We start from the raw sequence: 25,721 nt of genomic DNA, 5'->3' as shown, positions 1-25,721 counted from the left end.
TACAAGTAATCTCAAGTAAAATGATGAAGACATACAGTACAATATTGCTTTCCAACTTTTGCTCCACATGGATTTTCTGCTACAAATCTATTATTAGTATTGGTGGGAATTTGCAGTGACACATAAATGTTCCTGAAATTTGAATAATTCATGTTTTCCATTTGAATTGTTAAAAAATGTCTACATTCTGGTTTTACTCTCTGGAAAAAAAAGTTCAGTGTATATACTCTTGGTTTTTAGTCTTCATCTCCTACTGCCTCTGAGTGAGAAATACGACAGTGATACTCCAGAACTCCCTTGAGTTATCCCCATTTCTGGCCAAAGGAAGGCAAACCAGGACAGTTCTCTTTCTCTGTCTCACTGTTGTTGTAACTATTGGTCAGAGAAATTCTTCAGTGGAAAGCACAAATAAACTAAGTAAGTGTGTCCAAAAAGCTTTCCTTTTGACATCCTCTGCATAGATGTTTTTGTATTTATAAACATCATTGCCAACAGGTGGTAATGGGTATGAGGAACTGCAAAAATGGGGTAATGAAAGATTGATTTTCAACAGAAAGAACTTGGCTGATAAGGGGTAGGAGGCAATAACTCCCTGCCAGTGGAGGCCCCAGCTTGATTCTGTGCACTGCTTGTGTCACAATGATGTTCCTGGCTGGAGCAGCACAAACTTCTACTCAGGCACTGGCACCATCTGCCAGCCCGGAACAAACCTGTAGTGTGCAGCTCAGTGAGGTGTTTTAGGGGGCATCATTCTCTGGATAATATTCCCCTGTTGAAATGCAAACAACATATTAGTTACTCTGTTTTCATTTTCTGGTGCGTTTTCCTTGCCATTTCCATAAAACTGGTCGTTATTGAACATGGTTGAAATAAAGAAATGTTTTTGTTTTGTCAGCAGAGCTCTAGAGGTGAGTTGTGGATTAGGTGATATCTTTCTTCCAGTCAACAAATTGTGTTGGGCCACAGGGGCCATGGTAGTGGATGAAATCATAATCCGCTCCATACTTGGGTAATTTTTTTTTTGTTGGTGTTCTGGAAGTTCCATGGTTGGTAGGTGTAGGTTTTTTGAGTATGTGGATTTTGCCATGCTTCTGTTTTTTAAGAGGATAAGGTTATTTACATTTCTACTCCACTAAAATAATTATAATTCAGTATTTTTAAAGGAGATTTTTTTAAACATCAGCTCACATTTTTTTTAATAAGATTTCTTTGGAATCAAAATTTAGTTGTCTTGCAGAGTGTTCCTTTCTTTTTCTTGAGTTTTGGTGGTGTGGTTTTTTTGTGGTTTTGATTTGGTGTGGGTTTTGGTGGTTGTTGGTTTGGGGTTTTTTGGTGGGTTTGTGGGTTTTTTGTTTGTTTTGGTTTGGTTTTGTTTTGTTTTAAATTAAATACCACTGTCGAGGTGCCCTATCACATATACAACATATGAGCGAGATTAATGTGCAAGATGCATCCTTCAGCTTCTGCTGAATTCAGTATGGAGTGTATATGCATCTCCAAGGATCAAAACTGGACCCTATTTGTTTCTCCAGGATGATGATGGAGTGTTAAAAAGGCATGTGCTTTGCCTTTGAAGGGGCAATTGGACATCTAGAGATTTTGTTGAGCAGTTAACACTGCCTCTTTCATTTTTGCCTTGCTGTAGCAGGATTTTTATATGCATTTTAACAGTTATTTAAGAGTCCCCATATGCTTAGAAAGGAATCTGAATATATGTGCCTTTTTTAAAGCTGCATCATAACTAGGTTATTCCATCAATACAGTACAATGACTGGGAGCTGCAGTTGGAACAATATGTAAAAATACAGCTTGTAAAAGATTTCCTTTATTAACTGTCATCATCCACAGAATATATGTTCAAATAAACGTTGTGTAATAACTAAATTTGAGATTAATAGGCCCCTTAAGAAACAGCGAAGTCATTCAGGATAGTCAGTGAAAAATAGCCTGTAAGACTGTAACATGCACATATTGTCCTGCTTACATGCTCTCTCTGGTGTCATTCCCATTTATCAATGTCGGCAGGCTCTGTTCTCATTAAAACACTCTTGCACAAAAGCAACTTAATTTTCTTAAGAGAAGAGGACACCTGATTCAATTTAGTGCTCAAAACCAGGAACTTGAATATATATTTTTTTTCTGTCTGAACTCAGATGAATAGTTATGAACAGCAACACAGATTAAACCTTATTAGGTGTATTTATATTCTGTTTGCAGTAACTGTGTGGTGGCAAATAGCTTTCTACAGAGCTGTAACATCTTATTATTGGGAACAGCAGTTAAGACATGAGCTGTGGTAGCACTCACATGAGATTTTATTTTTAAATAGGAGATTGAAGGAGTTGTTTAAAGGGACTGCCAAGTCATTCAAGCTGCTTCTGATGTCCTGCCTTCTTCCACCTTCTCGAACTACACTGATCTCTTTGGGTAGATAAGATTTTCTTTTCTGTACTGTTTAGTCAAACCGTTTCCATCACTTTATTCAGGTTTGTTTTTTCTTTCTTTTTTTTCTTTATTTTTTTTCCTTCTCCCTGTCAAATAGGAGATGCAGTTGCATTAAACTTTGCAGTAATAGCGTGGACACTGTAAAACGTTACACTACTACACTTTGTTCTCTGTCCTCTACTGGATAATCCTGCTGTAAAACTACTGGAGTCCTTGTCTCTCTCCAGTTCTTCTCTGCTCTTCTGGGGTTTTCTTTCTTTTTCAATGTACCATGTGTGTTTAACAGATAGTGTCATGCCTGGTGCTCGAGCTGCCTGTCCCACCAGTGTGTGGTGTTTCCCACCAGTGCTGAGGTTTTAACTGCAGGGAACTGCAGACATTCACAGAGCCCTTTGTGTGATGCCCAGGCTGCATCCTTCCAAGACATTGTGAGGCTCTTTAGTGTCATTACTGTGCACCTGTGGCCTTGGCCCTGGAATGGCCTTTGCGTAGAGCAGGGACAGCGCAGGGACAGCTCAGGGCCAGGCATGTCCTCGTCAGTGTCTGTAGCTTGTGCCTGGGGGTAAGTGTAGGCCTAAGTACAGTTAGCAAGGTTGTCTCCCTAAAGGCTGCCACATGACACTCGAGAACCAAATGTTTTAGTGGTAAAACAATATATACATGTTGGCAAAAAAGTCTTTTACCTTTTTATATGGTCCCCACACAAATCTGTGAGGCACTGTTGGTTCCCTATACTCTTCAGCAGAGGAAATTCCAGTTGGGTTGTGCATAACATTTGAATCCTGCCCATAATGATAAAATGTTGAGGTTTGACCCAAGTGTTCCAAATGCTGCCAGTCTATCTTTAATGTAGGCAGGCACATTGTTATCAAAAGACAGGTAGTCTAATTAATTTCAAGATAGTCGAGTTTGATACCAAAATTAAAGGCAATGAAACAGAGTTCAGAATGTATTCTGTGTTTAATGCTGTTGAAACCTAGACATGCTTGTTTGATTTGCTGCTCAGCCACATGTGCTTGAAAGCTGTGTGTACTTGCTGCTGCATTTGGGTACCCACCTGAGGGGAACTGCTCAGCCCCTTGGTTGTGGCTTTGCCCTTCTTCCATCTTTTACTGGCCTTTTTCCTCTGAGGACTGTCTTGCATCTTTTTCACTGTCACTGTTACAAATTTTAACAGTGTTTTCTGTACATCTGTATTCCAGGATAAGGCGAGAGATAGGGCTGAGGCTTTGTGCTGGACTCAGGTGAGAGAAGAGGAAAGTTTCTGCTGAGTAGGTGCCCTTCAGAAGTGGTCTGATCACTTCCCACTTGGAAGTGCTCCAGGCCAGTCAATCCTCCCTGGAAATGCAGACCATGAGAACGTTCTCTCAAGCCCAGTGCTATTGACTGAAGTTGTACCTACTAGTAAGAAGTGAGTTTGTTGTTTAGTGGAGCTAGTGTGTACTATTGTAAGCTCAAGTGGAACTGTACATACTCTTATGTTAAGAGTAATGAGTTGATATAAGCTTGAATAATTTGTCTGGTTGTTAGTACTGCTGCTTTTGAACGTGATCTGACCTTACATTTCAATACATGGCTACACATTTACCTTTTGAAAGGATCTTACCATTTTATTTGTAAAGAACTCTCCCCTCCTATTAATGTTAACTGCAGTGAACAGTGTGCAAACACATGGAAATCTGAACTTGGAGTATTATCAAGACACGTAAATTTTTCATTGTTTCCTTTAAGCTAACTGCAGATAGCCTACTAAAGCACCAAAAGAGCAAATACTAAAAAAAGGTTATATAATAAGTGACTAATAAATGTTTCAAACAGAAAATTAAGAGCCTGGCTGTATTATGTGTCAGCACTAATGTTTATTTGTATCATCTCTCTAAGGATTTCAGAGTGCTTTTTAAGGAGTGAATTAATTTTGACAATGCCCTGTGAGGTATGTATCCCTCTTGATTAGAAGGGAGTTGGAAGCACAAAAGTGTTTAAATTCTACAGGGCCGTGCTACTAGGTATGTTTAAGCACAAATTGGAGCAGTTGGTTCAGTTTACTACCAGTTTGTTTAAGCTGAATAGAATCACAAGTATAAGCCCCTGGTTTGTGATTATGAGAAAACTTTACTTCTAAGTTTATTTTGCAGAGGAAATGTTTATAAAGAAAACTGCAGATAGAGTAATTGGCATGTGCAAGTCCTCTCTCACCAAGGCAGATAATCTGAATGATTATTGCTTAATTTGCCGTCTTCCTTATTTTTTTCTTTCTTTTCTTTTGCCTGTAATGAGCTTTTAATCATCTGCTGCGAATAATTTCGGACACTTTGGAGAAAGGTTATTAAAAATTGCAAATTAGTGTACTCCTGAGCCAGTCATTAACTTTTGCACATGACTGGCTGAATAACTGAAGCATAGATTTTTGTCCAAGATTGTTTTCTTAGTACCTGTTACATGCTTGAGAATATTTTAAAAATCCAGAAATTTTTCCAGATGGATCAGGAAGGAAGAAAAAGAAGTTTGATGATGGCCAAAATGTCACCATCTAGTATTACCAGCATAGAACCATCTACTATCTCTCCTTAACCCCTTTCCAGGTACAGAAGTTCACCTGGAAGAGGAATTGCAGCCTGTTTTAAGTCAAGAAATGTCATGTCTCTAGATGGACCTCAAATCAGGACTGGTACTTGTGCTCTCCATTTGAGTGGGTGGGTGTGATGTGTCTCTGCCTTGCCACATGAAAGGACCAGCTGCACAGTTTTAAATATAAGTAGAAAATCCTAATTTCATTCCCACTTGTTGAAGAATTGTTGTTTATATACTCACTTTTCCTTTCAGCTATGATCTCTGGCAAGAGAAGCTGTTTGGAATTGTGCCTCTTTTTTTATGTTCAAAAAAGAAATGCTGATGAGAAAGAGGTGTTAAAATATGTTACCATAGTTTACAACTGTCAACTCTAATGTTTTATTTAGCTGTATCTATTCAGACGCTCCCTCTGCAGCAGGGAGTGCCATATGCCATTGTCCCTGTTAGTGAGCAAGTCAGCAAAGGTTTCCCAGGCTGCATTTGTTTTTGTATTTGGGCCACCAAGGAGCTGTGGTCCAGTGCCATCTTTTATTGATAGGGCCAGCAGAGGAGGAATCTAATGAAATTATCAAAGCTTTGAATTAATTATGAACTTGAATAAGAAAGCTGAGCTCTCTAGAGCCAAGGACCTCATTACCCATTCATTTTCATTGCATCCTCTTATGGAGCAGAAGGCAGGTTCAGCTACGGCTCCTACCCTGTTTTTTGGACTTTATTCAAACTTGCTAAACTCACTGGCATCCACTTGTTATTAATCTGTGGCTGGAAGTGTCCAGGGTGATTAATTTGACTCTGCTCGAAGTCGGCACGTAAATGGTACTTTTCCCTGCTCTCGTTCCTCTTGCCTTTGCTGTGTGGCTTTTCATCATCAGACTGGCTGCCATACAAGAGTTTCTGTTCTTTCATGGTAATTGGGGAAAGCTATGCAAGACTCAAGTTTTAACTTCCTGCAATTTAATGAATTCATATTGAGAAATAATACTGCTACCTTACGTATTTCCTGGATATTTAGGTAAGCACAAACACTGATAAAGTCATTATGAAAATTGCTTATTTTCTTGTTTTAAAAGACTATGATGCAAAAAGTCTTGACATTTTGGCCTCAGAAATATGGGGTCATTGTTGTTGTGGGTTTTTTGATTGGGTTGGTTTGTTGTTTCTATTTTAACGGTGTTGGTCAAACTACAGAAACTTCTCTATCTGTCAATATTTTACTATGATGAACTATCAAATTAGTTTGCTTATCTGATTAACATTTCATTAAAATTGTTAAAAGTGTATGAAAATGCAGCATTACAGTTAAACCAGATTATTTTAATTATTAGGTCAGTATATAAGAATGTTCCTGGTAAATTAGAGCAAAAGCAGTGAGACCAAGGTTCTGTGTAATATTCTTAGTTCTTGTGGATGTTCCCCCTCAGTCTATCAGCAAGGGTTTTCTCCTCGTGCTTTTGTCTGTTTCAGCACATTATTTATGAATGCATAAACAAGAACCTATCAGTCTTCATAAGTTATAGGCCACTGGCAATTTTTTAAGCAGTGGCTAACTGCCTAATGGTCTCTGTGTATGTGTATTTGGAGAATCTAATAGCTTGTTGGGCAGGGGAATAACATTTTGTTCTTGTACTGTAGCTATTTTACCATTGGTGATATTTATCTTTTTTTTTTCTCTTCAGGCAGCTGCTATATTTAATTCTGCTTTTGGAAGTTTTTTGGTAAGTAATACAGTATTTCCAGCAAATGCTTTAATAGTCTTATTTTTAACAGTATCATTGATGTCTTTGTATTTTTCACATTATTTTTGGTGGAATTCTGCCATTCAGATGGCAAAAAAATTTGAAACTTCTTTTATGTCACCATGCCATTAAATACAGATATTAACATTTCTTTTCCTTTTTGTTAAACTCTTGAGAAAAGTAGTGAATAAATTGTCTCTACTCATGGTAAATTAATAATGTGTAAACACATCTTAATTTTCTCCTTAATGGGTTAACAGTATCTATTATTATGTAGATGTTTCAGACATGGGCATCAATATATTGATTTTTCTAATAAGGCCCATCAAATACTCATTATTTTCTATCAAGAGGCCGTGGATTTTGAAAAGAAAACATGACCCAGCTGATCAGAGAGTAGATGCTAATTTACTCAGTGACTTGTCATTTGTTTAGCATATTTTACTGTCAGTGGAGCCCCTCCATGTCTCTGAGGAGCCACTCCATGTCACTAAAATATCTAGATATGGGAAAGCAATCAATCCAGCTGGAAATATAACTGTTTCTTTAAAAAGCAAAAGCAGTATTTGTGGTCCTCATGGTCTACAAACATTTGTGAAGGACACTGTAAAGAACAGTAAATATATTTATGAAGAAAGGAAGAACAGATTTCTTTTATTGATGTGTTGTTTAGAGAGATACTCATGCATATTAAATAAAAGATTATATGTTGGCAAGCTGCTGTGACTGATTGTTGTATTTAGGTAGCTAATAATTGAATTTGTTCTTATTTACTAAAATTTACGCATGTTTAGAAGTGTCTATGATTCCAGTCTTGTGTCTCCAGAAGGAGGATTGTGATGTATAAAATGAATAATGGCAACAGAATTCAGATTAGGAAATAAAGATCAAAACTGAAAATACAAAACAACTCCTTTTTATGTTCTTTTTTTTTAATGAAGAGCTGGCATTTAGGAGTTTAAGTATAAAAAGCTGTACTGTCGAGAGAGAGTCACGTGGCATTTTGAAGTTGTGCATTGCACTGCTGGTTTTTTGAGGGGCCAGGTTAAAGTTAGGAGGGTGGATGTCAGTTTTTTGGTCTGGATGACAGTTCACATTTTTAAGATACCCATTCCCAAGTACTTGTCCTTTTTGTCACCTGTCATGTCCTCCTCCAATGAGAAAAAGGTGCTTTCTGCCTCAAACTGTGGAATCCCAGTATTGGAGCAGCTCTCAGGTCTGTCTGTGTGTGTGATATTTTCTCTTGTTGCTTGGCACAAGCTCCATTTCTCTGCTATCCTTGACTCTCAGTTCAAGAGGTTCCTGTGAATACCCAAAGGCTCAGGTCAGCTGATATCAGGAGATGTCTTTTGACTTCAAATAAGAATTTTAGGCTCCACTGCACCTGACTACGACTGTCTCCTAGTAAAGCGACAGATGTATTTTTAATTTCTGCTGCTTCTTTTTAGCTCTTCAAACAAATATCAGCTAAAGAAGCTGAGCTATTTTGTGTGTTCCTGTAATACTCCTAATTTTGGTTTTGATATTAGTTCATGATCTTTGGAAAGTTCTGCTTACATGTAATTACCTCATTTCACTTTTTATTCACTTCAGATCTTTGTGGAAATCTTGGAGCAGCAATACAGTAAACATTCTTCTTAAAGAAAATCCCAGGAAAGACTTTTCTAAAATATGAAATATCAGCTAGAAAAAACCCACAGTTACCAGCTGATTTTTTTTTCTAATTACTGATTTTTTTAAAACAAAATTGTATAGACACTGGCTGCTATTGAGTTACAAATATGTACACACACTTAAACGTTTATTGTGATATTCTAGTTTGAAATCATGGCTATGTAGGAAATACATATTTATTACAGAAAGCAAATCACAATTATGTTTACTGAAAGCTTTGCTTTTACAGACTTTTTCAGCCATGAAAGGATAAACCTTATGCCTGAAAATGCAGTGGGGTGATGGTAAGCCAGAGACTATAATAAGTAGTCAGAGTTGTTTACCAGTTTCACAGTGGTGTAGATCTACATGGCCTTTGTGTGTCTCCAGATGTGGTCACTTACTTTGTAAGTTTTATGCTGAAAAGCTGGCAAAGCATTAAATATATGTGTGTGTGTGTTTTTGACTTTGAAGTCAAAACTGTTCTATAAAATGTAAAAATAATTGGCCTGTTTCTGAGAAAATAATGGAAGGTCCCAGTGGTGCTGGTGCTGTTGGAGATCCATCAGTTTATATTGGTACCTGACTTTGGTTGACCACCTACAGCCAAACCCATATTTCCTTATGTTCTTAATTCATGATGAATTTAAATCACATTTTCTTGCTTACAGTAGTGTCTGATGATGACCTGTGTGTGGATAGGCTGAGATGTAGTTATAGAGCTTTGCCACCATAACTTTATCTTACACGTGTCCTGGAGATAATTTGGAAGGCTGATTTAAAAGGGCTGAAAGACCATGCTGTGCTGTTTACTCTGCCTCCCCCCACACCTTTTCTTTCCCCCCTTAAGATTAGGAAACAGTCCTTGAGAAGTTAAACTAAGTTGTAGAACTAAATGTCTGCAGGAAAAGACTCAACATAATGTTAGAATGATGCAGAGATGAGCTTATTCAGGTGAAATGGAACACATTGTGATATGCAAAATGGAGAAATGCCAAATATGTCTCAATGAGCAGAAATACATTTAGATGAAGGATCTGGAGGTGTTTTCACCAGTAAAGAGATTTACAAAAATACCAACCAACTGCAAAGTAATTCCTTTTAAACTTCACCAAAGCCCATATTCCTATAAATATGCAGACAAAACAATGTGTGGAATGATACTGTACATATTTACATTATTTTATTGACTTAGCTTAATAATGTCCCAGGTCTAATTAAAACACAATGTTTGAAAGAACTGATTATTACAGAAAAGTGTTTTTATATAGCTAGATTAGTAATAGCTAAGGATAGATGAATTCAATTTACATAAATTTCAGCCAAGAGAATATTTAGACTCATACCACAGAGGATTGCTTCGAGTTGGGTAGTTAATATCATTATCTCCTCCCCTCGTTTAAAGAGTTTGGTTTACAATAATTGTGTAACATAATAAGTGATTTCGGTTTTTCCTCTTAATGGGGTTTTAATAAAATCTGACAACATTTTACTAATACTGGATGGCTGGTTATCATAGGATTGCACACAAATGCATGCTGAGATCCTCTGAGACAGAAAGCACTGAGGTAGCTGCTTCCATTTGTAGGAGAGGTTGCTTTTGCACCTAAAGGCTAAAGAAATTACCTGGGATGTTAAGCTTGGGTCTGCTGAGATTCTTAATATTGTGTGAATTATCCTGCTTCCTGAGCATTTCTATTCTTCTTCTAAAAGATGAAAACAAATGCTTGTTATTGTCCAAAGCACAGAGCAATAAGCAGGAGACTGCAAACCGTGCTGTGCTGGTGGTTGTTTCACGGTGTTTGTCTGAGTGGCAGCAAGTTTGACTTTATTCACCAAGGCATAACCTGTCATTGAGGCTGTTCTTACACTGAAGTGGAGATGTGCTCAGTTGAGCCTTACCTTCAGTTTGCAGTGACAGTATAATGCCAGTTGCATGGAAGAAGGAGAGGGCCTAAAGTCCAGAACAGTATGTCCTCACTAAATGCTCTGCACTGTTAGACTTGTCTGATCTCTTTCTACCTCTCATTAATCTCCTTTTCCCTCGAGACAGTGGGCTTGGAAGCCCATGAGAATATCCAGCTTGTGATGTTGAGTCACTGTTGTCTGATTCTTCGGTGCCTTGGGGTTATGAACACTTAAGTGTGAAAGGACCAGCCATCAGCTTCACCTTAAACAAAGAACTGTAACCAAGATCTGAAGGTCTGTGGTGACAGGAAACCAAGAGGAAAAAAGAGGATTCAGGGGACTCTACTCTGGTGACCATTGCACTCCTGAGCAAAGAGCACAAAGGGACACTGAAAAATCAGAGTCTTGGTTGAGACTTCCCCCAGTGCTGTCTTGGATTAGCTTTGCTTTCTCTGTTGAAATATATTAGATGAAATAAGGCACATGTCCAGGCTGTGTAACTCAGTCAGAAGGAGGAAACCTATTTCAGGTGCCCATCATTCCAATAATCTCCTTTGTCCAGACTAAGTACGTATATTTTTGTTCTTTTATCTGACCATCTTTCAGAGTGGAGAGAGCTGATTCAGGCTATTAAAAAAACTTAGATAATTTTTGCAGCAGCCATGTGGCTAATCAAATCAAGGCTAGAGTTTTTCTTTACATTCTCTTCCAAATGAAAGCTATAGGTAGCAGAGAATGGGAATGTTCACTTCTTACACATACACAAAGCTTAGTCAGTTAATGAAAATGTATGGAATTCTTATCTAGCCTGCTTTAGCAGGCATAATGATTTACACAGCCTGACAGCACTGGTGCAGCAAGTAAATGCATTAGTCATAGTGTCCATTTTTCTTGCAAATTTGTGACACAGATTTAATTATGGGAATGACCAGCAACTTACAAATCTAATTTTGGTAGGCTGAGCCAACTTTTTTATTTTAATAACAATGGATTTTTTAGCAATGATTTCATTACTATTTAAAGAAATCCAACCATATGGAAATAGCCAATTGGCTGAATTTATTTACTTGATTTTACCTTAGTGGATAATGAAAGGTTTAGATTTATTTGATTTTTTTATTCCAACTTTTTTATGTTATGTATTTCTAGGGTAAATATCCTTATCTGGCTTAATTATTTCTAGCACCAACATTGTAAATATTTTTTCTAAAATCAGGTAAATGTTTGTATACCCTTTTTTCCCCCTTAACTGTGTCTTTGCAGTATGAAAAGGGGCAGAACAGTCATCTGGGATTCCCTTTTTACTGTGCTAGCTGTTTGCAAGAAAATCTTGCCAGGAAGTCTGTTCACAACAGGTGCTGAATTCCAGATTCAGTCTTGTTTAATTTCAAAATAGAGCTGCTTTACGGTGTGCCACAGCACTCTTGGAAGTGTCTCCTCTTCCTCTGTGAAGCAGTACAGTGGTGCTGCTGGTCTGTGCTCTGAATTTGATTTGAGAGAGTAGCTCATTTGGTTAAAACCTGGTTGTAATAACGCCAAGGCTGTGGGTTCAATCCCCTGTGTGGGCCATTGACTTAAGAGTTGGACTCGATGATTCTTGTGGGTCCCTTTCAACTCAGAATAGTCTGTGATTCTTTGAGGAGTTCTCAAAGTCCTGAGCAGGTTCTCCCTGTTCATCAGCCACTTGGGAAGCCACATCATCCTTGAAGGATGGATCTTTTCATGGCTGAAAGGGAATGGTAGATCTCAGCAGAGCAAGCCTTTGGACCAGATACTGTGAACCTGACAGGAAGAGTTCATGTTCCATGGAATTTAACTAATCTTGGGAGACACTTGTGTTGCCTTACTGTATCTTTTCTTATTTTGTGGCTGGTGCTTGGTTCTCTCATCATTGCTTAACATCCGCGTTTTGATTTCTGCAGCTCAGTCTGAAATCTCAATCCAAGTTTGGGCATCCTTGCCTGTTTTTGGCTTTCCCAAGTAACTTTTCAAAACACGTTGGCCTTCTCTTACTGTGTGCATGTGTAGCCTACTCCGTGTAGTATCTGAGTTTGAGTTAGTTTGTACTAACTTGGTACGAGCAAGGCAGAGTAACAATCTCACTGTGAAAGACACCCCTTAGCATGGGCTTAAACAAAGAGCCTTGACCAAGATGATGATTTTTGGGGCTGCCTAGGCATGTGCACCTTTCCTAATATTTATTCACTGATCTTCTCTCTTTCTTTAAGCCAAACTGACAAGAGTGGGTGTCAGTTGGAAGGAGATGCAGAATTTTTTACAAAATAAACAAAACCCTGCTGGTGTATGAGTAATGCTGAACTCCTTTAAAAAAACCCAACCAAACTGAGTAAGTGTAACAATGTGGTACTCAGAGAAGTAAATGAGATCTTGCTCTCAAGGGATTGAGAGAAATCAGGTGGGGGATAACTGGAAATTTGAGTATTGTAACACCTCCGTTGTGGTCTCTCTGACATAGTTACTTGAAAAGACCAACTAAGTCAGTAGGGATTGACATGGTCAGCCAGGGTAGACTGAGAGGCAGTTAACAAATAACAGCCCTGCTGTTGGTTATCTTTGAAATGCTAGGCAGAAGCAGAGTAGGTAACAGTGACCAGGAGGAAAGAACATGTGCTGTCAAGTTCTCAAAAAAGTGTCCTCTAGAAGACCAGTGATTAGTCCCGTTTTTTTTCAGTGGCTGAGAGGAAAATGCATTGAAATCTACATAATAACAAAAATGAAACCATTAGCTGTTGACTGTATATAAATTATGTGGGCTGTAGTGGGGCTTAGGGCTTTCTTAGTTTTCCCATTAGGTTTTGCTGCTGATCATTGAATTCATCTTGCTTGGTTTTACAGGACTCGAGCAGCCAGTTCTGCCAAAAAAAGTTTGTTTAAAGGTAGCAGTAAGTAGGCCATTAAATGTAGCTCTTTGTATTATCTTTGCAGCCCAAAAATAATTAAATGCTACCTTTCTAAAGGTAAATATATTTTGGTATTCTGCTTTTTCCACTTACCCATATGACAATTAGCAGTAAGGAGAATGTTTTTCTTGCACCTCCTTTTTGGGTCAGCAACTCCATCCAGTTCTCTTGCTTGGCATGGTACTTGGTGGCAGCTCTTGAGAAAGTACATTGGATCCTGCCCCATCGCTGCTGCTCTTGTGGATTGACAGGCTCTTAGTGCAAGAAAGAGCTGAGAATACATGTGCCAGCAACGTTTCTAGAGTTAGTAAAAAAGCATCAAAAGTGGAAGTTGCTGGAGAAAATGCAGAGGCAGAATTCAGGGTGTTTGTTGCAATTTGAAAAGACAGTGTGAGAATTGAAGCAGTTTTATTCTTCCAGTCCAATTGTCACTTATGAACTGGAAAGTACAAATGAGTGAAGTTTCAGGAGCTAAGAAGGGGCATTCAAAGTACCTTAAATCTTATGATCTGGCATCTTTCTTCAGATCACAGTGTGGGGAATCTGGAAATGAAAGTGACTATGGTACAGTCATCTCTTTTGTTAATGGAGATTGAATACTGGAAATTTATAAAAAGCTCATTCCATTTTAAATGAAAGCTAATGAATTACAGAATCAAAAGAGTGTGTTTTGTTGGGGACTGTTATTTGGAGAACATCTAGAGAAGGAAATATATGTATTTAATATTATATAATCAGATGATTTGTTGGATTAGTATGTAAATCAATTCTGTGCTGGTACAGAGTTTTAGCATAAAATCAGTTTGTTGTCTAAGATTACTTATGTCATAATTACCAAAATTTGTCATTGTCCTCTTTACTGTGAAAATACAGCATGTTTGTCAAAAGAATATACTTGTTTTGGGCTATTTTTTTTCCTGGTTGTGCTTTCTGTCGTTAATGGTCAGGACTTTAAAAAAACCCCAAACAATTGCCCCAGGGTGGAACTTGTGTGCAGATGGTAAACTTGAAAAGTTCTGATACTGGTTTGTGATGTTTTCTTGTCTTCTGTTTTGCAACACTGTCCTGTGTTTTCACTCCAAAACAAAGTGACATTGACAGGAAGAAAAATCATTTGTTCTGTTATAAAGTGAGGTCAAGATGTCTGACTTCTAGTTAGGTCACTGAACTTTGCATGGTGTCATTCACTTGAAATTGGTGTAAGAAAAGGTTTTCACTGAAAAGCTGCTTTATTTAGTTTTGACAAATACCTGGAGAAATATTTGTGTGCTTTGGTAAAAAAGGTGAAAATTTATGCTACAATATTTTGAACGATTTCTTTGTAAAACAAGATTTAAAATTCTTGCAAAGACTTAGTTTTGTCTGTGGAAACCAAATGTCTGAATTTATTAGTTCTTTATTAAGTAGGTTGGTGCATGAAAAAGAAATTGAGGAGGGAGGCAGTATAAAAGCCAATTTGTTTTTTATTTTGCCCTCTCTGTAGTGTCTTGTAATACTAGAAGAAGCATTCCTCTGCATTCCTCTAGGGCTGTGGTTGTACACAAACATGTAGTCGTTTGACCTGATTTAAGGGTAAATGTTCCCTGCAGACAGATTTGGAAATGCACAAACTATATAATTTTCTCCCTCACTTCTAAAAAATTCATCAAAAGGAAATGAAAATGGTTTTAGAATCTACTGGTAATATTCTCCTGCAAAGTTTTAGCTTCTGATTGAAATGGAGTGATGTTCTTTCCTCAGTGCTGCAGCTCTTAGTCACCTGCACAAGAAAAGTGTGTGTTGGGGTGAGAGGGATGGAGAGGAATCATCCCCTCCTTGGGACAGGGATATTTAAGCCCCTGCCTTCTGCTTGATTAGCACTTTGAGCTAGTGCTGCCGCAAGGAGGAGTTGTTTCCCCCAGAGGCTGTGTGTGTGTGTGTTATAAAATACAGGCTGATGTGCTGAGGAGTAATCCATTATGGAGCGTGGAGTTCTTTCTGCTTCTGTATCCACCAGATGTGGATTCAGCAGCAGCAAGAGTTGAATTCCAGCACACAGTGTGCATGTTTTGTGACAGCCTTTTACAAACATCAATACCACTGCTGTACTGTTCTGTACAAATCTTCTTTTAAATCAAGTTGCCTCTTTGGGAGAGCCAAAACACCCTAAACACATTAATTTATTAAGCTTCTTGATTTTTGCCCAGAACAGGTTAAAGCTCTGCCTGGATTTTTTTCCTGCAGTTCTTCTTTACCTGACCTAACAATGCCTGTTCAAAACTCAGCAGTCCATGACTTGGCAATCCTCAGTCTCTAGGGGTGAAAACAAGAGGGATGTCATTATTACTCTAAGTTGAGGGGCTGGAAATCATTCCCCTTGCTTGTCAGGGTGACAAATACTGTCTTCATGGAAGTGCCAGAGGTTAGGTCAAAAGCTTTCATGAAGTCTTTGCAAGTAAGGTATAGTTATAAAACTGGAGTTTCCTTTGGAAATTTGTGTTTGTTATTTATTGTTGACCTTTTAAAAATCAGTTTTGGGAAATTGTCATGACCCTTCAGTATGAGGCAGAAGTAGTTCAGGAGTTCTTTTTAATAGCTGTACTTGTGTTGTTGCTTCATCATTATTTTGCTTTGTATTCTTTCTGGGCAACCCTCAGCTTTCATCCTTAATGGCACTAATTTGGAAAGCCCAGTTATTGTGACAGAGAGAGGGAAATGTTTTAATTTATGATCTCCCGTTACCTGGCTTTTTATCTGTTCTGTCAGTGGCACAGATTCTTCATTTTAATTTTGTGTCAAAACAAATTAAAAAAAACCAGAAAAGCACTCTGAAATCGCAGCCCAACAAAACCCAGACTGTCTTGGAGATAATTCCTTGAGGCTCAGGCTTGCTTGTACAGGTTTATCACCTTTCTGCCATGACATGTGAACAGGTGCATCTCTCAGCATCGTATTTCCTCCACCTTCATTCCAATTCTCCACCCACCTACCCCTGGTTACTCCCCTGCAATAAGTAAATTGTTTATTTGTTGCTTCTAATTTCTAAAAATGATTCCTTTCACAAAATTCCTTTCCTAAAATATTTTCTGAAGGTACCTTCTTGGTCAACTCCAGTGTAAGGTCTTGCTTCAAGAACATTTCGTTATGTGATGTTGTTTCCCTGATAGCTGCTGGATGATTGTCGTGATCTGTGAGAAACTCACTATGCTGCACAAAGTGAGGTCACACCTTGCAAAGACTGTTGTATGTGAGCTCTGACAGGGTGAAACATTTGAAAATCGGCAATTTTTTACTTCCCAATAAAAAGAATTATTTTTACTTGTATCTAAATTGGGTGACCATGTCAAATACAAAATTTTATATGTTAATATATGAAGATGAGATGTTCATATTATCTTCTGTCCAGTGTACTGAAAGCTCAGCATTGGTCACTTCCATTGGATATCTTTATTCTTCTAGTGTTTAAGTTGACTGAGACTGTGCATGACTGGAGCAGCTTTTTGCCTGACATAAACCACTGGATGAAAGGTGCCTGTGGTTTCACCTTCTCTGCGTATCTTTAGACACCACCTTGTGCTGTGGGATGATACAGGTGGTAGTTGATGCCCACCTGAGTGGAAAAGTCATTCCAACAACTTCGTCCTGGTGCATTTGAGACAAATGCTAATAGCCTGAAAATGCACATCTTGCAATGCCTCATTGCTTAACTGTGGTCCACTTGCTTTCCCACATTTTTACTCCTGTATGGAAAGTGAATGTTAACTATTTGAAGGAGAAATATATTACATAGGATTAGATAACATGAATAATGTGAAAGCCAGGGGTTCTAAAAAACTCAAACCTTTTAATAAAATGGGATGTCAAATATATGAGCATGTCTTTCAAGCAATGATCAAAAAACATGTGAAAAGTTTCATATCCTCTTAAAAGTCAAATAATTATCCACCATCATAAAATTTTTTTGTTAGATGGACACTACAAAGATGAAAGAAAATCTTACACTGCACTTCACAGCTGCCTGAAGCAGGTGTTAGAAATGCAGATTAAGTGTACTGACTAAAGACTATATAAATTTGAAGTGAAAATGCCACTGGTCTACTTGCAGTGCCCCGCACATGTAAAGTTTCAGATAGTTAAATATTAATTTTATTGTGTGAGATAGTGCAGCAGTTAGGGAGAAGGTCGTTGTGCATTTATGATTTTTTTTTCCCTCCTGTAATCTCTTTTATGGTACGTGATGAGCGTCTGACAGAATTTCCTTCATTGTGTGAGTTTTGCTGTGGAAAGGGAATATGTAACACAGGTAGATATATCCACAATGGAAATTTACTTCCCAGTTAGATGTTTTACAGAGATGTGCAGTGCACACACACAATTGTGGGTAAATAAAGTTTCTATAAAGGAAGGGAGCCAGTGTTGGTAGTGTTGCTGTACAAATAAGCTCAACATGAGCCAACAATGTGCCCAGGTGGCCAAGAAGGCCAATGAGATCCTGTCCTGTATAAAATATAGCATGGCCAGCAGGACCAGGGCAGTGATCCTTCCCCTGTACTCTGTGTTGGTGAGGCCACACCTTGAGTATTGTGTTCAGTTCTGGGCCCCTCAGTTCAGGAAAGATATTGAGGGGCTGGAGTGGGTCCAGAGAAGAGCAACAAGGCTGGTGAAGGGACTGGAGCACAAGTCCTGTGGGGAGAGGCTGAGGGAGCTGGGGTTGTTTAGCCTGGAGAAGAGGAGGCTCAGAGGTGACCTCATCACTGTCTGTAACTACCTGAAGGGAAGTTCTGGCCAGGTGGGGGTTGGTCTCTTCTCCCAGGCACTCAGCAATAGGACAAGGGGGCACGGGCTCAAGCTCTGCCAGGGGAAATTTAAGTTGGAGATCAGAAAACAATTCTTTCCAGAGAGAGTAATCAGGCGTTGGAATGGGCTGCCCAGAGAGGTGGTGGATTCACCATCCCTGGAGGTTTTTAAACTGAGATTGGCCATGGCACTGAGTGCCATAATCTGGTAAATGGACTGGAGTTGCAGCAAGGGTTGGACTTGATGATCTCGGAGGTCTTTTCCAACCCAATCAATTGTATGATTCTATTCTAAATCCACAGGCACTGAGACATCTGTGGCTGGCCCTTCAGCACTCTCCTGTCAAAGTGGTGTGAGGTGCTAATTTACGGGTCAGTCTTTTCTGGATTTCTTAGGCTTTGTGTGGATATTATGCTCCATGATGTACAGGTCTCTGACTTGTGTGGGTGATGTGAAGCTTTGGAAGAAGGCACTGGGAGAGGGGTGAGCGTGTTTTCTTCCCACAGCTCAGTAACCTGCTAATAAATTGTACTAGCCTGTGAATTTAATTTTGTCATGACTTATCTGGTGCCCGGAGCTAGTAATCAATCTGTAGGAGGTCTAATTCTCAGATAAATTAGAATTGGAAGTGGATTGGAAGGTAGAGTCTCTTAAAGAAAGTGAGGAGCACTACCTAGTCCCTTGCTCAGCATAAGGCAGTCACTGTTCTCACTTGGGACTGTTGTTAGAATAGAGTGGTGAAATGTCCACAAAAGCCCCATATCTGGCTGGTGGAGGAGACAGTAACAGGGGCATGGTGCTGTCCTCCATCAACCAGAATGACTGCAAGGGATGGATAGCTTTTCCAGGATTTTTTCTTAGTAAGTAGTCCCTGGATCTGCTAGCTCTAAAATATGTTGTTGTATGAGTACTTCCTTCTTTTTTTTTCTTTTGCATAAACAGTATTGTTTTTTCCATCAGCTCCTATTATATAGGCAGCATTTCTGTTAGTGGAGGAACTAGTCCATGGTCTGTAAATATTCTGTATCTGGCTGTGAAAGCTTGGCTGTAATAAGTGGAACAGATATTTAAGTGTCCAATGCATCCTGGGAAATAAATGGCATGCAGTTAGCAAACCAGTTTTTTGGAATTTGAAAGGCCTACAAATGACTCTGTTTTGCATGCCTCTACTTTATTTTTTTTCCCATAAGAACAAGTAAATCCCAGATGCTTCACTGTTTTCCATGCACCTCTACCCATAGGCACTTAACTGAGCTCAATTTATCTCTTATTTCTGATAGCCAGTGCTTAGAGACACACACTTTCGTTCCTTCAGTGACATTATATCTTTCCCTGTGCTACAGAACATTATGTCTTTCCCTGTGCTACAGAACTGAGTTTCCTACAGTGGGTGCAAAATCATGTGAAGTTGTATAAGGTCTCCAGAAAGGCCACTTGGTGAGTTCATAATACAGATAATGCACTAACTACAATAAACCAGTTAGCAAAATAAGTGTCATTTTTACTCTAGCCTTGACTCGTGTTTCAGTAAGGTTTTTCTGGTCCCTGACTTTGAGAAACAGCTTCTATCCCTCTTCCTTACTTTGCAGGCCAATTAATGTAGAACAGATTCATTTTATAGACTGTGTAGTGTCCCCAGCAAAAAACTGTTACATGAACTCATGCATAAAATATATTTACTACTATTGCTTTCCATATTTTTAGTAGGTAGTTAAAATACAAGCTAAGAGCATCACTGTAGCACAAGCAGCTTGCAAAATAATAAAATCTAGATGAGGCCTAATATTTATAGAGTACTGCCTTATTGCTTAGCTTAGTCACTCAGTTAATAAAAGTATAAGAATGGTTTTGCTGCATGCTTTTTTTCCCTCTCCCCTACTCACCCTTCTTGTTACAGTGTGGCTTCCCAGCAAAGCTGGCCTGTCTGCCATTTTGTCTTCCAGTTCCAAAATCTGATCAATGTCTTCAAGCCTGAGAGCTAAACCAGAATTTTATCATTACTATCTCAGCTGGCTTATCCTGAAGCAGAGTTAGTGGAGAGCTGTTCTTCCCCTCACTCACAAAGGTCTGTCAAAATGGGATATGTCACTCCAAAGACATTTGGAAAAATGTGTTATGAGAGTCCTCCTACATCAAGCTGTGGCATAATTATTGCACCATAAGTGCTTGCAAAGCATTATGCTGGTTCCTTTTTTATTTTTCAATCTGATTTCTCTTAACTCTTGGGATTAAAATTGTTATGCTAATTCAGGCAACTGCACAGTCCAGTGCCAGCTGAACTTGTATTGAGAATATCCCAAGCCAATGTTATCAAATATTATACAGAAAACTATACAGTCTGTAATATATGGGAAGAGGTATAATTTGTTTTATTTGCTGTTTGAATTATTTTATAAGCTGTTAAAAATCCTCTGCAGTCTCTTGCAGTTGTTGTGCTTTCTTTTAGGAGCAGGAAAGGTCACTGCTGATAGAAAAACCACTGTGATTTTATCACTCTGTTTCATAAAGCTGTTCAAACACCCTGGAGTAGTGAGGTACAGATTTTAAGACTTCTAGGTGTGTGTTTTTCTGCAGGGATAGTTACTGTCCCTAGGCTATCCAGTTAATTTTTTTTGCTATGTCCCTGGTGCATGGATTTCCTAAAGCCCTGTCAGAGTAAGAAGTTTCTTCCTCTTTGGAGAACTACCAAGGTGAAGGTCCATCAGTCATGAGAGTTCAGTCAAGCACTGACATGTCCAGGCAGATTAAAAAGAGGTTTGTGACAGAGCTGGGGTTTGGGACAGGAGAGCTCTGGAGAGCAAGAGATCTAAATTAAGATGATACACTAGATAAGTAAGAGAGTGTGGGCAGATCTCTGGGGAGTGCCTGGATTGTGCTGCCTTCTGTGCAGAGGGGAGAACAGCAAGTTTTGGCACAGGCTATACTGGGGTTGTCCTGAGGCAGCCCCTGCCTGGGAGCTCCTGTTTCGGCAGGAAGGTGCACATACCACAACTGTCCTGGATGTTCCCCCTGCACAAGTGCTGGGCATCCTCTGCCCATCTGTTGTTCTCGCTCCCAGAGTTTCTTCTCATCACAAAATACGGGAGGCTTCATCCAAATAGTCATTTAAGAACTAGCACTAACATAACATGTTTATGCTGAGGTGGGAACATGGCTCTTCAGGGTGTTAACTTCAGGTAACAGCTGCCTTTGTGATACATTTCCCAATTACATTTTCCAGATTCATTCTGTTCACAAATATCCCAGTAGAAAAATAATTGGGTTATGACATTATATAAAGAAGTTCTCGAACTGAACTCAGAGTTCAGTTTTCATGAATAATCAGGCAATAATCTTGTAGAGGTTTTGGGTGCTATCCTCTAGGTTTTACAGGGAATATCATAAGCCATGGTGAAAAGCTAATCAGCTGGGCAAGATGCCTTGTGCCACTAAGATTCTTTCCAATCACCTATATATAATTTCAATGAATATTTAGCAAATTAAAGAGCTATTCTAAGGTGTTTTCATGAATTTATAAGTACTACATTAGCTTCCCTCATGCTTGAGCTGTGTAGGGGAGCGTTTGTCCTTCTGCCACCCAGGAGCTATGGTGCAGATTAGGCTGTGCATGCCTGGCATAGTGAAGGTGCAGTGTGGGTGGGTGCATTAAAAGCATGTGGACAGAAATTTTTTGGACATCTTTTGTGAAAATGTTATTTTAAGAATTAAGGCTTGGTTATAAAAGGAAATTTTTTTGTCTCATTTTTTTTTTGAATTCTGAGCTTACTTTAGCTCTAGAACAAAAGTGTGGAATATCACTGTGCTATATTAGAACACAAATACATTTGTCACAGTGTGAATGTGTCCATACCTTAGAGTAACCTTGAATTAGCTATTGCAGAAATGCCTGCATTTACTCTGTGTTACACAAATACCATGAGTGTCTCAAAAGCATGTGTTTTTTCTGTGCTTTCCATTGACATGTGCCAAAGGGGATTTTTCACTGTGATTCAGTAGTTGTGCACGTGACTGTTTTAACTACAAAACTGTTGGATTTGCACTTGAGAGTATAAATATTTGAGTGAAACATAGAGCTGTATCTGCTTAGGCATAATCTCATACAGTATCTGTGCTGGCAGAGCATCTTGCATAGACAGCATTCCTATCAGGGGCTGCCTTGCTGACTTCCTATTCCATTTTATAATGTGTTGAACACCACTGCTCATGCTCCAATAAAGGAGAGAGGGAGAGAAGAAACCTTTTCAGTATAATTCTTATGATAATATCTTTCTAGAGCCTGGGATTTTTTTTATTAGAAATTCTCAGAGGTTTTGTTGTGTAAATCATAGGAGAAACATTCCTGAAGTCCTTAAGAAAGAACTGTTCTTTTCCCCTGTATCATGATAAATGTAGCAATTGTGTGTGTATACTGGAATAGATCATATTGAACATCCCCTGAGCTCCGTTTGCAGACAAGTCCTATCTCCACCATGACAAAATTCCCATAAGAGTTTAAATTATTAATGCCCTGGAATCTGCGGGGTTCAGCAGATATGTTCAGCGTTATTGATGGCAAACTTTATCCCTTTATTCCTGAGACACATAATGAAATAGGGAGTCCCTCAAATAACTGCATTTCGTGTTTAGGCTAATTTTGTAGAGGCCAGTGGGCTTTGCCTTAATGTGTGTAAATACAATTTTTATGTTTTACAGGAGATTGTGTGGTAGCTGGGAATGAGATTGATTTGGCACTAATTTATGAATCCTTCTAGCATTCTCTGTGTGCTGCACCCTGTGTGGGCAAGATGCTCTAATTACACTTACTCTATATAATGAGAGCTTTTAATGACAATTACTGATTGTAGTTACGGATGTTTAGGGACCATTTTTTCTAGCTTAAGATGATGTATTGACTTTTATAAGAGAAGACTTTTATTTTCACTTTGTGCAGTATTTCTCCTTCTTCCCCCCAGCCTTCACAACTGATAGGCTGACTGGTGAAGCTGCTGAAGTATTGCCACAGAGAATTTTTGTTCAGTTAATTTTGCTTCAGGAGTTACCATTTTTCACTCTTTTTTATTTCTGAATTCAAATCAGCACATTCACATGTTCTTTTCCATAGCAATTTAGTATTTGGAGTGATGTTATACAAGTTGCATTTGTTTTAGATAACAAGATAAAACTCCGCTTCGCTCTGAATATTTCACTGCCATGTTAAGCAAACCCATTTTCAAAAGCTTCATTTTCTCTTAATGTACTGGTATAAATGACATTTTAATGTGAGGGTGTCAGTTTTAAATAGGAGTAGGTTTTATCTTTGTTCCAGATTTCAATTAAATTAATTTTTGTGAAAAACAGTGATTCCATTTGCAGTCCCAGATTGCAAAGTTGCTTTGCATAGAGTCTACTCACTTTTTTTAAGGAAAGCTGAGAGTGTGCTTCTCATTGACTGTTGTCTTGAAATATAAATAAAGATTTGGGCAGCTTCCAGTTTAGCGGTCACTTGAGAAAGCGAGATATCAATAATTGAAAGAACAGTTTAACACTTGTGAGGAAGAGAGCGTTTAAAGATTTTGACTGGTTGGTTGGGTTTTTGCCCTTTCACTTTCATTTGCTAGTTTTTTGGGAGCATAGGGATGTCTTTCATTGCTTCGGTGCCTGCTGCTGGCAGTCTGGATTTGATATGGGAATTGAAGTCTTCTTGTACTCCAGGGAAGCTAAAGGAGAGAACAAATTACCCGTTGTCCTTAGTGGTGCTGATGGCTGTTCATTCCCACACAGCTTGTTGTGCCTTCTGTTGTCCTAACACAGCTGGCAGTGGGACTAGGCTGGAAAATGGACCTGGTCATAGAATCATCATAGAATCGATTGGGTTGGAAAAGACCTCCGAGATCGTCAAGTCCAACCCTTGCTCCAACTCCAGTCCATTTACCAGATAATGGCACTCAGTGCCACATCCAAGCTCAGTTTAAAAACCTCCAGGGATGGGGAATCCACCACCTCTCTGGGCAGCCCATTCCAATGCCTGATTACTCTCTCTGGAAAGAATTGTTTCCTGATCTCTAACTTCAATTTCCCCTGACAGAGTTTGAGCCCGTGCCCCCTTGTCCTATTGCTGAGTGCCTGGGAGAAGAGACCAACCCCCACCTGGCCAGAACTTCCCTTCAGGTAGTTACAGACAGTGATGAGGTCCCCTCTAAGCCTCCTCCAGGCTGAACACCCCAGCTCCCTCAGCCTCTCCCCACAGGGCTTGTGCTCCAGTCCCTTCACCAGCCTTGTTGCTCTTCTCTGGACCCGCTCCAGCCCCTCAATATCTTTCCTGAACGGAGGGGCCCAGAACTGAACACAATACTCAAGGTGTGGCCTCACCAATGCAGAGTACAGGGGAAGGATCACTTCCCTGGTGCTGCTGGCCACGCTATTTTTGATACAGGACTGGTCTGAGTATCATCCTTTCCATGTTTGCATGGCTTTCTTGTGCTTTGTTCTGTTTTAAATCCTGACCATGGCAGTAGTCTAGTTTATTGTACCAGTGTCGTAGTGAGAAGATGGTATTCCAGGATGTGGGAACAGAAAAAAAAGGTTAGATGAAGAGAAAAAAGAATGGCAGCTTCTGGAATTAATTTATAGGTGAAGACAGAACTTATGTAAGCAACCCATAAGAAAGATTGTCAGTGTACTTTCTGTGGTCTGCAAACAGTGAGGCCTTAAGTCTGACCTCAGTATTTTACAAATAATATTTATATGTACTTCACATTTATTTGCTAATTCTGCTCAAATGGTAACAATAGGCTTTCATGAAGCCAGTTCAGGTCTTCAGTAGAAGGAACCAATTGTTCTAGTGTGGGATATGGTTTTCAGAAGGAGTTTGTGAAGTTAGAGTCTTAATCTGTCACTGTTATCACAATTGATCAATGCTTTCTGAAAGTATTGAGTAAACACAGGGGCTTTATGACTGAAGTATTGGAGACACTGGTGTCTGTTAATTGAGTTCATACTTTTGGACTTCATTGGATAACCAGAAGTGCACAGATAATAACTGATACAACCAGCTGGGTTAAACAGAAAACAACGGTTGTCTCCTAGATCTGGTAATAGACAAGCAAGAATGCCATTTCCCTTTGTTCTGGGGTTGGTTCATAAGCACTTGTGTGACAGTGCTTTGCTGTACAGGCTGTTTGACCTGTGCCCAGGACTAAAATGGAGCAGATCTCGGTTGTGGTCACCAGAAGCAAACACCAGCCTGCCATTATTGGATCCAGTCTCCGAATCCCACAACCTTACACAGGTGTAGGCCGTGATTAGTTTTGCTTCCTAGCAGAGGACATCTCAGATACACATTGATCTTCTTAAGTGGAGGAAACCTGGGCCATGGAACCAGGATCTTAGTCCAGAGAACAGCAATACACAACATGGGTGGCAGAGAAGGATGTGAGTGGCGCACACAAGGTCAAGTGCAGGGAGGCACAACATCATAAGAGCTGTCTGGGAAAAGCGACAACTCCCACTTTCTGTCTCCCAGTAACACTCGCTATCAGTTGGAATTGCAAGAACCTCAGATAAAAATAGGAAAGGAACAGAACTGGACTGCTTACTTTCTGAGCAGACTTGTATCTCTGCAAGCAAGCTTAGCCTCTGGTGTCAAAAGTGGAAATGTAGCCTGAGAGAACAAGGATGTCGGCTCAGGCTTAGCCAGCCTGTTCTGTATGGTGATTATTTTTAGTCTATCTCT

General features: G+C 39.2%; 1 protein-coding gene across 1 annotated transcript in view; it reads left to right on the top strand.

The window, feature by feature from the left end:
• The window catches only part of SLC10A7 (solute carrier family 10 member 7), a 162,735-nt gene that overhangs the window by 51,055 nt on the left and 85,959 nt on the right, over positions 1 to 25,721 (top strand). Inside the window, exon 5 of the mRNA XM_071555632.1 lies at positions 6,693 to 6,731. Within this exon, the coding sequence (XP_071411733.1) occupies positions 6,693 to 6,731 (39 nt within the window). The remainder of the gene's footprint in view (positions 1 to 6,692; positions 6,732 to 25,721) is intronic.

The sequence above is a fragment of the Pithys albifrons genome, chromosome 5 (assembly GCF_047495875.1).
Source record: "Pithys albifrons albifrons isolate INPA30051 chromosome 5, PitAlb_v1, whole genome shotgun sequence".
NCBI classification, from domain to species: domain Eukaryota; kingdom Metazoa; phylum Chordata; class Aves; order Passeriformes; family Thamnophilidae; genus Pithys; species Pithys albifrons.
This window is presented reverse-complemented; position numbering and strand designations above follow the sequence as displayed.